At 40.8% G+C, this 14563-nt stretch overlaps 1 protein-coding gene across 1 annotated transcript in view; it reads right to left on the bottom strand.

Moving 5' to 3' along the window:
* Positions 1–7993: 7993 nt before the first annotated feature.
* The window catches only part of MMRN1 (multimerin 1), a 47354-nt gene continuing 40784 nt past the window's right edge, over positions 7994–14563 (bottom strand). Inside the window, exons 7-8 of the mRNA XM_075150595.1 lie at positions 10529–10675; positions 7994–9400 (exon numbers count right to left, since the gene is read on the bottom strand). Coding sequence (XP_075006696.1) covers positions 8979–9400; positions 10529–10675 — 569 coding nt within the window. The 3' untranslated portion in view covers positions 7994–8978. The remainder of the gene's footprint in view (positions 9401–10528; positions 10676–14563) is intronic.

Genomic DNA, 14563 nt, shown 5'->3' with positions numbered 1-14563 from the left:
TAAAAATTGAGCCCTCATGAGATTTCACAGTGTGTCTGGAGTGAGCTGGCAGGAAATAAAAGCAAGTTAAAAGCATGAAACTCTATGGGATTCACTACAGAAAGATTGAAATAGTGCAGAAGCATTGACCACTTCAGAGGTGAACTGCTGTGACCAATTCTGTCAGTTCGAGAGACAGGTCCAACAACATCAGCACGTGCAGCGTGCTGTTCTCAGCACACATGAGCACACGGCTGGTGCTATAACTCTGCAGAGGATAGTCATCATGCTGGGGAAAGATCAAAACCCAAACAAAAATTTCTCATTAAAGGTGTTAGCTGGGAAGCAGCTTCATAACCAAGCTGTCGTTGCCAGCACTTGAAAATAATTGTGGGAAGAAAAGTAGCAAATTGGATGGTGATGAAAGATTACTCCAAGACAGTCCTTTTGCCACCAGACATCATTATTTTAGTCAATAGTTGAGAAGCAAGAGCTATCCAGTTTACAGAGACAGCAGCGTACTAGTTATAGGCCACACTTCATCCTGAGATCAGTGATCCACCCTAGCACTCGGTGGCTTAGGAGCAAATTACCAGGATTCACTAGTTTTGGTCACACTCTTCATAGGCGACAGACAGACATTGTTGTTCATAATAACTGCGCTGGCTGCAGGCTGTGAGGCTCACGATCGTATCTTAGAGTGGCCTGAAGGTGACAAGGTACAAACACAACAGGAGACCAGCAAGAAAACTTGACTTGAGCAGGAACCTGGCTCTTAACCTGTCGATGCTATCAGGCATTTCTACTTCTCTGATACTTCAACTTTTTATGTGCCTGCTGTAAATGTTAATTTACTTCTGTCAAACATATTGCTCTTTTCAACATCGTTGCAGTAAAGTACCTGCCGTGCACGTGTTGCTCTCTATAGCTCTATTCCATCAGACAGGAGAAGTGACTCACATACAGTTCTGTATTTATTCATTGCTATAACCACCTAAGCCTGAGATTTTAAAAACTTTGCCACACTAATACTGCCACTAGCACTGCTCTCTGTGTGCAGGAAGAATAGCCTTCCTCCCTCCTACAAGTTCAATGCAGTTAGCAGAACTAAAGTGCAACAAAACCAACTCCCTCAATATATACTGAAAAATTGTTGGACAACTTTTGCTACAGTTTTTAAAGTCTGTCTGGGGATTTTTAACTATAAAATGTAATCTCATTATTTTCTTAAACAAATATTTTTGTAATAGATATTACTTGGCTTAAATTCCACTGAGCGGTTCTCGTTTAGATAAGGATTCAATTTTTTCCACAGTAAGTTATTGCAAAAGCGTATTCAGAATTGCGTGCAGCTGACATCAGGTAATTTGACATGAGATAGACACTTCACTCAATGAGTTTGTTTTTATCAGTGCTCATAAGCCAAGGGAAGCTCTGTACATACACATCAATGCACAACCTGGAGTTAGGTTTGTTACATATCCCAGATTTGATCTAATGCTTGAAGACGGCACAATAAGCACTGAGGTTGCCCAAGATGCCCCAGATGCCCCCAGCTTAATCATGTTTTTCCCAGTAACAAAGCGAGCATGCTATTGAGATCCACTCAGATTCAGTTTTGCTGTTCCCATCAATAGCTTTCCTGACAAGTTTCAGAAGTCGCATAATCCTTTGTTCTGTACCTCCCTTCTGCTTTCAGGTAGACATCAAGACTTTACTTGTGTTTAAATGCTTTAATTAAATCTGATTTTACAGATTTATATGTCTTGCCATTCATTCTCTTTCTTCAGTAAATAGGAAGTTTTTCTGATCAGCACAGAGGAGAATTTTTCACCTGACTCTCGGCAGTAGTAAAAAGTTCTACAAGTCTATCCTATACACCAGGCAACAGCTTCACATACCAGTTCTTGACTAACTCGTCCTGCAATGTTTTTAATTATCCTCTGGTTTTAACTGTCCTCTTGCACCTTCGTATCTTTGAACCTGCTTCTAATCCTGTTTCAAAAAAATAATCAAAGTCTACCTGCTGGCTTCAGCCTTCTGCTGGGCAGCATTGCTGGATGACCAACAGTATATCTTAACCTGAAAGTATCTCCAAGTACTTTTATAACAGGTCGATTATTTTTCTCTGCCAGTACAGAGCCTTTGATGTATGCACGTTGTCTCATTAACAGTCACTGGAAAATGACCTTGGAGACTATATCTGCAGACAGAGGTATGAAACAAGCTACCAAGTGAGTGGTCAGATTGCATATACACCTGTAAAAATGAAAAGCATGGCATGAAGTGGCATGAAGTTTAAAACAGGGGACCACTAGACAGCTTCTTGGCCATGTGCACTTTCTCCTCTAACAAAAGTGTGTATCACCTGATTGAAAAGTAATTTCTCCCTACCAGCTTTTCCTGTTATTGCCTGAAGAAAAAAAGGATCCACACGCAAACAACAATGAAACACTGTGGTTTTGTACAAATAGATTGAAAGAATACTCTGCCCCTTCTGCCACATGAGCTTTTGGGAGTTTTGTAGTTTGCTATAACAAAACTAAAATAACCGTAACTGAGGGGCCCGTAGGTCTTAGCAAACTAAAAATAATTTAAAAAAAAAACAAAAATATTTGGGCTTATTTTATGGCTCAAAAGAAGTCTGGTGCAAGGATATTGCATCATAAACGATTTCCAAAGTCACCGTAGTCCGGTCATTCTCAAAACCAGCAGGGAAGTAGAAAGAAATGCAGGGTAGGAGACAGGAAAGGTTGAGAAAAGGCAGGGCTGTGGTTCAGCTAAAGTCACAGCGAATGCACACGGGTGCTGGGAGAGCCTGAAGAACATGTACAGAGTGCGCTTGGCACGGGGCTTCACAGGAGCAGTGGTTCAAGCTCTCAGCCCCGGCTGAAATTTATACTGAGGCTTTGTACTTGTGTGGTAACATCACACGCCCACCAAATAAGCTTCATGTCACACCACAGAGGTGAAGTCCCACAAGAAAATCTACTTCGCACAGTGAAACATGGAAATTGGTTTCCTAGACAACAACTCCATGAGGAAAGTTAGTTTCTATTCTGAAATAATTCAAAATTAAGCCTCCCTACACTGTAGGGGAGACCGCTATAAAAGCTGACCTTTCATACAGCCCCTCTCAGCTGGGCATCCTATTTGTTGATGAACACTCTCCCTTACTGGTCAAGTATATTAAAATATTTTAGTTTTAACTTATTTTTCTCTTCATCCTTATTTAGGAAGGCATATGTATTATTATTTATACATTTTCTTTAAAGCTTTCAGCTGTTTAATTTTGCAGATATTTGCTGGATAAAAAAACAACTTGCAGACTGCTTAATATGTGGTGGTTTGTAAGGTACATCAAACAAGCAAAAGGGTAAAACTTTATTTTATGCTTTACTAGGTACAAACAGGGCCTGTGTTATTTCCCTGGCTTATGCATCTGTGCCTTTCCTTCACAATTATTTAAGCATCTGAACTTTCTTTGGGGAAAACTGCCATATGTACTAGTTAAGTCAAAGTCCAAACCTATGCAAACAAGACAAGCCCACAGACAAATTGAAGGGTGAACCTAGATCTGTACCTTCTGCTCTAGAAGCTAGGAGTTCCTCATAGCTCTCATCGTATTTCTGTTTAGCTCACACAAAAAATTCAACATGTAGAGGGTTGACCTTTAGCACTTTTTGGCCAAGATAGGCTGTATTTAATGCATTGCTGATGGTATTCCACAGTTTCCTTTGCTGCCTTTTAACTTTTAGTGAGATCTCTCTCCTTTTCCTGTAAGCGTAGTTCCTGTTTTTCCAGAATTAAATGTGTTATGACAGTGTGTACCTATTCACAAGCTGTAGTAATGCCCAGGTGTTGGGGCCAAGGTAACAGAGTGATCAACTTAGACCCTAGAAATTATTGACAAAAACCATTCTTGAGGTCTACTGTGTTCTTCTAGAATGTATCTAGATGCTGAGCCTGAAAATTGTCCCTTGCTTGTATAAGCTGGTAATGGCCCTTTCTTAGTCAGGAAGTAATCGTAAACAATTTTCTCGTGTATTTTTTCACTTCAGTAAGTAGCAATAACTAGCCTAGCAATGGATGGCTGAACTTTTTTTTGTTCCCCTCCAAGGCAATTTGCAGAGGAGTCAGAGTAGTCAGGCAGAGCTGAGGATAATTCTCTGTCTAAACATGTCCATCATTTTAGCAATTTTTTTTTAATTGCCACTGTTCTTGACTTGCCGCTAGATAAGAAGGAAGGGTGCTCTAGCAGATGTTTAGTGTCGAATGTGGGATTTCATTTGAGACATACAAGCCTTCATCATGCTAAATCTGTGTGGATGTGAGGTATACCGGTTTCCAATAATGGGGTCCAAGAGCTTTCAGAAGGCTTCTGGTATTTATAAAGAACTTCTGGGCACTTCAGATCATTTGTATGGTATCTCCCAACTCCTGCAGATCCCAACAGCAAGCTTTCTGGAAGTACTTGTATGCTGTTTGTAAACAGCCATGGTCTGTTTCATTTGCAACTTGCATTTTCTAAGATAAGAATCTTCAACAGCAACCACCACAATAAATATTTTCAGAAACACTTCAGTTTGTTTACATGTAATATGTGAATGCAAAAGACTGTTTTCAGTTAGCAGCCACCACAGACTTCTGAGGGTGGGGAAGCAGGGCAAGGAAGTTCATTACCAGCCAGCGTGTTGGTTGTAACATATCTATAGCAACTTCAGCTAGGAAGCAGCTTGCTGGTAAAGTTTTCTTACCAAGCACTCTTGACTGGAGTCCCATCTAAAGACAGTGTTTCATTTTATGTCACTCTTGACAACTCTCCTGCCATCACTGCTATCATACAAAAAGGGAGAACGGCAGCTTTGCAAAGAGAAAATGACTACCACAGGACTTCCACTGTATATTTTAAATACAAAGTGGTGATAAACGCACTTCTTACAGAACTCTGCTGAAAACATGATGACACAAGGAAGATCTAGTAAGAGCAAAAACTTCCTCCACAATAACTAAAGAAGATTTCCGTCTTCTGCTTTTGATAATACTCTAGCAAGGGAACAGGAGTACGGGACTCAGGCTTTCTAACAGTCAGCTGGACATAGAAAGAAGTATGAATTAAGCAAATTAAAACTGGATGAAAAAATGTAGACCTTGCTAACTCTGTGATACACCTGGCGGCCTGAAGGGGCTAATGAAATCCACAGAGCTGCTAGGCCATAGTTCCTGCACCCAAGTAGCAGCCACCAGTGAAAGATGTGTAAAGCCATGGTATACATTTTTGTTCTTTGGAAATGTCAAGTGGGCTTTTTTCTTACTTTGTTTTGCATTATTTTGCACTCTTCTGCTCACCTGCCCATATTTAGCTGCTAGGAAGATATAGGTACTTAACCATCAGATACCCACTGATTTTGGTGGGGGTTAGCTGCAGTGTTGCTTCTAATGGATGTTTTCAGGTCAATGCCTGAATTCAGAAATAATGGCTTTCTTCCCGCTTGCTGCCAATGTAGATGCTATTATCTCAGAGAAAAAAAGTAATTGAACAAAAATATCCCAGATGTATGGACAGAGAGCAATACCCATAAGTCAGCACGAGGCAGGCAGGTGGTAGCAGGGAAGTTTGGCATGAGCTGGAGCGAAGCAGGGTTGTGCTGGCTATTCAGCTAGAAAAGGCACGTGAGGAAAATAAACTGCTCATCTCAGCGTGAATGCTAAGGATACGAGGGGCTGGGGAACACGTTCAGCGATAACTTGGTTGGTATAGGTGAGGAAATGATAATGCAAGCTCTGGAGTAAATTGGATGGGCTTGTCAAAGCCAAACCAGACAAAATGTTGCCATGGTTATTGAGTCACCCAAATAAAGAGAACATCGCTCACTCTGAAGTACAAAGGCTCAGGACGGCTTTGCGGTCCCTCACAAGGGCTGTGGGTGGAGATGAACGTTCAGGTTTGCTGCCTGCTATCATTAGGGAATGCAAATCAGAGTGTGAAAATGAAAGCGGAGGGGTGACAAGGTGCCTCAGGAACCACCTTTCCTGGTTGATGCCTAAAAAGTTCTCCTGGGAGTTCAGACTGATTGCTGTCTGTTCTGCATAATGGGTAGGTTGACTGATTTTATTTTTCAATATTGTTTGCTTCATTAGTTCAGGCAGCTCAGGTATATAGTCACAGGTCCATAAATAAGCCTAAATAAGGCCAATGCAAACCTATCTTCATGGTGATGAATCTGCATTTTAGTTTTTAACAATAGACAAAGCCAAGTATACTTAGTTTTAGTACATCCGAGGAAAGATTTGAATGGATTATTGCACAGTATAAAAAGGAGAATGTACATTTATTATATTTTTAAAATATTATCTCTTCCATATTTAAAGTAGTACAATGAGAATTAGCTTCAGTACTATTTTCTATTAGGGAAATTATTTTTCTGTGTGTTACTCCTACAGATGTGGTTTTAATCAGAATTCTCACTCTACCCCAATGAATTTGGAGTTTTGTAAGAAAAAAGGAGAAAAGAGGAAAGAAAACCAGTACAATGACATAGAAAATATCTGGCTGCCAGGGGAAAATAGTGCCTGTGAAGATGAGGACCCAGCTTGAAGAATTTAGTGGCAAGGGCAGCAAGGGCAAAGAAAGTCACATTAAAACAGAGATGTAGTCTTTGGTGAGTCATTTGAATTTCATCTGAGGAGTAATTTTCATCCCATTTAACCATAGCCACAGCAGGAATAAAGAGGACTAAACACATTAAAATGACAAAATCGTACAAGGAGGGATTGGGGCTTGTGGTCATTGTATTTGATAAAATTCAATGATACAGTAGGCTGAGTTAGTATAGATCAAAATCAAAGATTTTGAGTGTTTACAGAAAAAATATAGTATGCAACAGGAGAAAGGTCCGTAGCACATTCATTCAGCGTTCATGGTAGATTAAGAATCTATCAGGTACGAGGAAGACAGGATTTTTGGCCTCAAAAAGAACAAAACAAAGATACAAACAACAACAAAACATCCCAACCTGTTAACAAGATTTGCAGTTGACCCTTAGAGTAGTGGCTCTGTTTTTTTCACATCCTTCAAGGAAACATAGGATATTTTAATAACTATTTATGTGCTGCAAGATCCCTTAACAATTAATTAGTGAATTTAGGGCCTCAGAAAGTGGGCTTGGATTGAAAGTTTTCATCAATTTTCTGTCAAGTTGCTGTCCTTAAGCTCAAGCCATGGCAGGATGCCCCTCTGAAGCTGGGAGAACGCCATCCAGTGCTGCACGCTTCTGTAGTTCAGGTGGGCAGTGCAGGCAGGCACATGCCCACAGACACGCTTCAGTACCCATGCTCCTGGTGGAGAATGCGCATTTCAGTTATGAACAACAAAGTGTAGTTTTATACACCTGAGGAAAGATGCTGTAAATTCTCTTATCTGCATACAGCACGGGAGAAATCAGTCATTTCATGCACATTCATCTTAAGATCTGGTAAGGTACATTAAGTAATACAGGAGAGAATAAGAAGAGAGCTGAAGATTCGCATGCGTTTCCAAGAAAAGTTCCTGACAGTGGAAAACAAAATAATTCAGGGAGCTTCAAAACATTCTGGGCTTCAATAAATTGGCGTAGATCACTGGAGCACGCTGATTAACAATAACCGAATGTAAGGGCCATGGAAGGAGAGCAGCTGCTCCTTTAAGAGCTCAAAGCAGCCATAAACAAGAACATGCAGAGACAAACCTGCCTGACACATGGTAAGGGAGGTAATGCCGGTCCGTGGCACTAATTTGTAAGGACGTGGAGTGTGAGAAAGTTTATTTTTTCAGCTGGGAGAATATGGAAAGGGAGGGAGACAAACACACAGAGAAGTAGAACCTGATCAATTAGTATTAATAAAGGCAATAACCAGAAACAAACCTGGTCAGTCACACCAGTCGGTGGGATATCAAGAAACTGCAGCAACCCAGGACTTTGCAACTGATAAGGATGTGAACCTGAGGGTTTATTTTTTCAGGCAGTCATAGCATGAACTAAAAATATTTTTTTTATTGGATTGGTGCTTGGAAAACACATTCTGGTTTATGCAGACTGAAGTTCTGAAGTGAATATAATGCAGAAACAAACAAAATCATAGATTTACAGAGCTCAAACTTGGAAAGTACTATGATTATCTCATTTAACCTTGTGTACTTTATAGGCCAAAGTTTACATGCTAAAATCTGTGTGAAGCTAATATAACCATGTTTGCTCGAAAACATATCACCTAAGGAAAACCCAGGTGTGGCTTAAATGCTTCAAGCAACAGAGAGACTCCATCAAATCCACTGTAATGTTTTTCCCATGACTAATTATATTCACTGCTAAAAATGAGGACCTTATTTCTAATCTGAATGTATCAACATGCAGCTTTTAAGTATTCCCTCTTGTTTTTTTCTGCTAGATAAAAAACCAGTTTGTTATCATACTGGTTACATAAAAAATCATGAATCAATTAAACCCTGACACATCAAGGTATATGGTGAATAATGTCAGGCAAAATGAAAAAGAAATATATTTTTTCCAAACAGAACATATACACATGATTATCGCTTGATACAATGAGCTAAGTAGTAACCCAGCATCTGAGTCATCAAAATCACCTTTGGTATGCACTCAGGTTGTAAAGGAATAATCAAAACCAGCTTTGATTTGTCTTGAGAACTGATTCTCAGCAACCTTGTGTAAATATGTTTATGCAATGTAAATGTAGAATATAATTAGATTTGTGCTTCTCAGTCATGCTTATATAAGGAAGATGCTTATTTTTCCCCATCTCCAACCTATGGACCCTCTTTGTAGATGTGTACACGGCTACAACCAAGCAACTTCTTGGAGAATCAGCACTTCAAATGCCATCACGTTGGTTACTTTGAGAAACTTAGTGCTGTTAAAGAAACAAAGTATTTAAAGGCAAAGATAAATTCACATGCAGGTTGCGTCATTTGATGGTAACTGTTTACATTTATGACTGACTTAGGTACGATACAACAAGTAACCACTAAACGTAGTTACTGGTGGATACTTGGCTGGTATAGAGCCAGTTGCCAGTCTGAGCCAGACTTCTTGTCCATAATTTAACTCTAATAAAGCATTTCCAGTAATTACTCTGTCGGTGTACTTGTTACTATTAATATTTTCAGCCTGAAAAGTGAGTTTGTCTATTCCATCAATGACCAGATAGCCAGAGGCACGTGGACTAAATGATTCAATGGTATACTCAAAAACATAGACCCCCAGATATGGAACATGGAACTTCCCAGTTGCTGGGGCAAATGAAGCTCCGTAGTTGACATCCAGATTGTTAAATCTGATGGGTCCTGGAGTCGTCATTCCATACGTATGAGAGGCAAAAAAAGCCACCATAGGTGCGTATCTGTACGATCCTTTTGAAAAATCTGGAAAGGAATAGAGAACAACTTCAACTAATGTTACATTGTAGAAAGGGAACTCGGACCAGCCAAAAGATCAAAAGCAGCTCTCCTGAAGCGACATCATCCAGTAGCTTGAGCAACAGAAACATAGTATTTCTGCATAAACACAGAGTTTTTCTATATTGTATAAAAAGTAATTTTCTTCACAATTAGTGCTAGGTGTATCCACAAAAGAATAATTTTAGAAAGAGCAAGTCAACTTTATGTTTGTCTGTACTATGTTATCATTAAGGGAGCTGCTATTTTTTTTTTCTTTCTTTCCCCACCCCTGAAGTTTTTCCCACCCCAGGATCTCTTTCATTGTTCATCTGTGTGCACTGAAGCCAAGAATTTTCTCCACAAATCTTAGACAAACACTGAAGAGGTTTAGCACTCCTGACATTAAATGAGGGAATAAAAGTATATGTTTTTCTCTTCAAGCTGAGCCTGCACACTATGATTCCCTGCCACTGTACAAATGATTTTATTCACTATTCATATGCTGTCATGAGTGAGAATCAGCCAAATGGCTGCTGAAAGCTGCATAAAATTCACATTCCATGTGGCCTGGATGTAAATTATTTATTTGTTTTCTGGATTGAATAAGCACAGTTTCCACTTTTCTTTTTTGAAATATTTTTCAAGGGTTGCATCCTTTGCTGATGAAAATCAGAGGCATGCCTAAAATGACTCCTTGAGGCCACAGTCCCACTCATCATGGTAGCTACTGGTATTTATAGAGCATTTATGGCCGTGCTGAAGCTAGTATTCCCCAGTGATGTGATTTTACCTCCCCTTTTGAATTCCGTGATACCATGTTCAAATACATCTATTGCATACCCGCCCACTCTGCACAATTCAGCAGGGAGCTTTCCAGCTATTATGGCTGGTCCCGGCCCAATTTAATCCCATCATCTGATCATATTAAAGAAAGAGATCATGAGTCACCCACGGGGATTGATGTCTTCAGCACCAAAACACAGGACACTACTACTTGAGTTGGCACTCATTAAAGTGAAATGTGAGACCTTTGACCAGCAAATGCTCTCTAATTAAGCCCTGGGGCAGAGGCCCGTACTGCTAGCATATTGCACTACTAAATTCTTTACTTGCCGACACTCAGAGAATTGTCGTTCACCAGCTTCGTGCTGCAGTTGACTCCTCCAAAGGGGTGGCGACAAGCACAAATAAAACTCTGTCTGTCGTTGATACAGGTTCCTCCATTCTGGCACGGGGAACTGACACAAGCTGAATACTGCCCTGTGATAGAGAGGGAGGAAAGCCAACAACCTCAGTTGCAATGTCATTACAGTGACACTTCCCAAGTTTTCAGTATTTTGGAAAGCCTCTTTGTCAATTCATAAAGCTGGTGGAATTTCTGCTGAGGTTCTGTGTGAAGGCCAACTTCAGATCCTGTCCAGGCTGTTCAGACCCTTTGCTAGTCCAGCCTCCTTCTTTGCCTGAACACAGCATACCCTCAGCTAGCCTCCAAGATATTCAGAATTATCTATAAATGCTGAGTTCTTCTTGTCTCAGAGGGTCAAGTACATGTAATAAGATGAAGGATATTACAAACCTAACTTCTTTGGAGTATCTCACTCAACAAACATTATGAGAACCATCAAAAGATTGGGATATCTGAACAGCTGTAGTTGCACAGTCCAAGAGACCCCTGTCAACAAACACCAACCTTTCCTTGCTCATTTATTCCCTCCTGTCCTCCTTAATTTAATGACCTCCCTCCCTGCAATGTAAGTTTAAAGCCAGCAAAGCCTGGCTACAGCCAAGCATTAGGAAATTCTCCTTCTGCTGTTCCCTACACAAGTCTTTCCATAATAAGCTAAGGCAGGGTGGCCCTACAGACAAGTCTTTCCATAATAATCTAAGGCAGGGTGGCCCTACAGGTGGTCCTCAGGATAGATTCAGTCTGGAGGATACTCCTTCCCATAGGGAGATGGGGGGGCTGAGAATCCACCCCTCCTTGCCACAGCCTGACACAGAGACCACAGAGTCCACCCAGCACCAGCTGCTCACTTCCCTCTTCCAGCTGGTCACAGTGGCAGTGGACTTTTTGTGCTGAGCCACACAGCTGGCTCAGCCTCCTTCTTCCCTTCTTGTATGGTAGCCCTCTGACACTACAGCAAACCAAGACACAAGTGAAACTCAGGTGGTCTGCAGTCATGTGATTAAAGAAATAAGTTGGATCAGCTAATTAATCTTTATTAAGAATGGGAACGTGCTGAGAGGCTTGGAGCTGACTGTACTGCAGGAGCCCTTCAGAAACAAACAGCAAAACTTTGAAGACACAATACTGACATATCCAATTTTATTTCCTTCTTTTGGTGAGACAAAAGAAATAGTTATTCTCCTGCTGATTCAGGCAAATCTGTGCTTTGGTTTGGTTTCACTAGTGCAGACACAGAAGGCTGCTCTTTTCGGACAGAGCCAGCTTATCTTTGGGCGTACCAAAACACAGATTTTGTACTGCTGGTGTACAGGTTGGACTGTCCTGTCTATGATATTACTCACCCAGATGTGTCACAACCATTGCAAGAGAGTCTGGCTACTGATGATGAAAGATCTTAAATGCTATCCAAACCACTTTCAGTACTTGTTCTTGCCCGTAAATAACTCAATTCCAGGATATCTACCAAGATTGCTGTAAAAGTTTTGTATTGCAAGCAACACAAATTATACCAAACAGGTGGTTTTGCAGAGCACCCTCACTGAGGGTGTCCTTGCCTCTCTTCCTATGTATGAGCTGGCCAGATCATGCCCAGCCAATACAGAGAAATCTGTCAATCCAGTGCTGCTGAGCTCTGACACAGTAACTACTGAGTGTAATTGTATAATGTGTTGTCATAGCAGTTTGGGGGGAAGAACACTCAGGCCACATTAAAAATTAAATATTGCTATGAAAAATTCTGAATGCAAAGCATTCCCAAGTGGTACATTTTTCCTTTCTATTGCTTTTGTCAAATAAAAGTCAGATGTTTTAGAAAAATGAACCTTTTCTTTGCCAGGAACTACCAGCAGAGCTCTGGAAAGAGAACTCCACAGAGTCCTTGATGGTAAATCTAGATTGGTAGGTGGGAACTGAAAAAGTCTTTCATAAAAGGGTCTACTTATTGCCAGGGAAATGTTGAACTGGATCTTCACATAGATATTTCAGTAATGCCCATAGTTATCTTCAGATTCCCATCCAGTCATTTCACAGACTGCTGCATTAAGGCAAACTATTTCCGTAAGAAATTCATTCAGTGAGCAGAATGCTAAAGCACATTGTATGGTGCCTCTTGAATTTGCACTGAAGGAGCATATGAACTTAAAAACGCAACAGTAATTCTTTTCACAGAAAATAATGTCCATCCCATAATGCCTGAAATAAAGCAATTTAAGACTGTCATGACTAGGGTCACAGCACAGGCAACTGGACATGAAGAAATAATGTTTTTCTTCTCAGATAATAGTTTTGCTGCACAGTTAATTGAAGTTATTTTTCACTCATATTTACCAAGCATCCACAACATTTCACTCACATTTACCAAGCCTGAAAGGAAAGCAGAAAAGGAAGGAAAACAGCTGATTTTGCTGACCGTATCATATTCCCAAAATACAAAAGCTTTGTGTAAGAATACTGCAGCCTCTGTGCTACTTGCCTCTGCTTAACATAAACAAGAAGTAAATCCGAGAAACAGGAAAAAGATCACAAAAAGGAAATGATAATGAGATTAAGGCTAGTGTTTTAACAGTCTTCTGAGGGATGATTTTACCTGAACTTAACTTTGGAGTTAAATCAAATTCAGACATAGCTTTACCTACAATAAATTAACCCTTCAGGTACAGCATTGCTTAACAGCAGCTGGGGAGCCTGCTCCATTTGCTAGAACTAGGAGAAGCTGTGAAGAGGTTTGAGTCAAGTTAGGATTTTCAGAGTAAAAGGGAAAAGCCCTAGATCTCCACTGAGCAGGTAATCTCTGTGTAACTTCCATGTGGTCTTACAATAGCATGTTTTTGCTGTCATTTCTGGCCGAGGCCGCCTCACAGCCCAGTATTTTCTTTTTCTTTTTCCTCGCTGAAGGGCATCCTGAGACACTATGTCCGTATTCTCTGCTTGGGGTAAAGATGCCAAGAGGTTCAGATCAGGAAAGGATTTCCTACTATAGTACACATCCTATTTTTAATTAATCTTTCACAACTTAGTAGTGTAGATGAGTAAAAGAGAGAGACTTTATAAATTAAATTAAAGGCTTAAATTGTAGCTATTAAAAGCAGAGAATAAACTGAATGCAGTTGCTGTTTACAGTCAGTATGGTAGGACTGAGGATAGCCAGTTAATGCTGAGTTTTGCTACTCTTCAGGAAGGCAAGCAGCCAGAAGCTCTTTTGGGAAATACACTGCCAATGCTGTACAAACAAATCTTCAAACAAATAATGAAACTCTGTCAGTATCTACTGGGGTGTTGTTTAGAAGCAAATCAAGTATTTAGCAATTTAATGGTCTCCTTATGGAAAGAAGTGACTCCAGTGGTTCAATTTGGAAATGGTTGAACAGGAAGTGACTTACCAACATTTTCTCAATATTTAGTTATCAGTAACTGTCTCCCAGGAACCCCTGGGAGATTGGAAGAGCCTGGGAATCTACTAAACCACCCTGCTCACACAGGGGCAGAATGGTTGTCAGTCTACAATTATTACCTCTGGCTTAGTGCTCTCAGTCTGACAGTGATAAAAGCGATGAGCATCCCCAGTAGCCTAGATGCGAGGAGTGCCAGGGAGCAGAGGGAGAGGGGCAGCCCCACGGGGACCGGCAGCCAGGAACTGGTGGTGACAGCAGGGCTGGTGCTTCACCTGGAGAGGTGACAAGCAGAGCATGGCAGGTTGATCATGGCAACCAGGGTTAATCGTAGGCTATCGGTGCACTCAGGGCCCTGACAGGGAATTCAGGTATAAGCACAGTGTAGGGTGTTTGTGGTGCAAAAAAGCACAAAGATTCACCCACAGTGCTCTTGAGCAAAAAGTAAGGAGGAGAGGTGCCTCAGCTGGGCTCTCCAGTTTTGGGTGGGGGGAGACTGTCAGACTGATCTGAACTACTTGGACTCCGGCAACTCTGCTTCTCTGTTAAGCAGAGGTATCTAATACTTCCAGT

This window comes from Calonectris borealis, chromosome 4 (assembly GCF_964195595.1).
Source record: "Calonectris borealis chromosome 4, bCalBor7.hap1.2, whole genome shotgun sequence".
In the NCBI taxonomy this organism is placed as follows: domain Eukaryota; kingdom Metazoa; phylum Chordata; class Aves; order Procellariiformes; family Procellariidae; genus Calonectris; species Calonectris borealis.
This window is presented reverse-complemented; position numbering and strand designations above follow the sequence as displayed.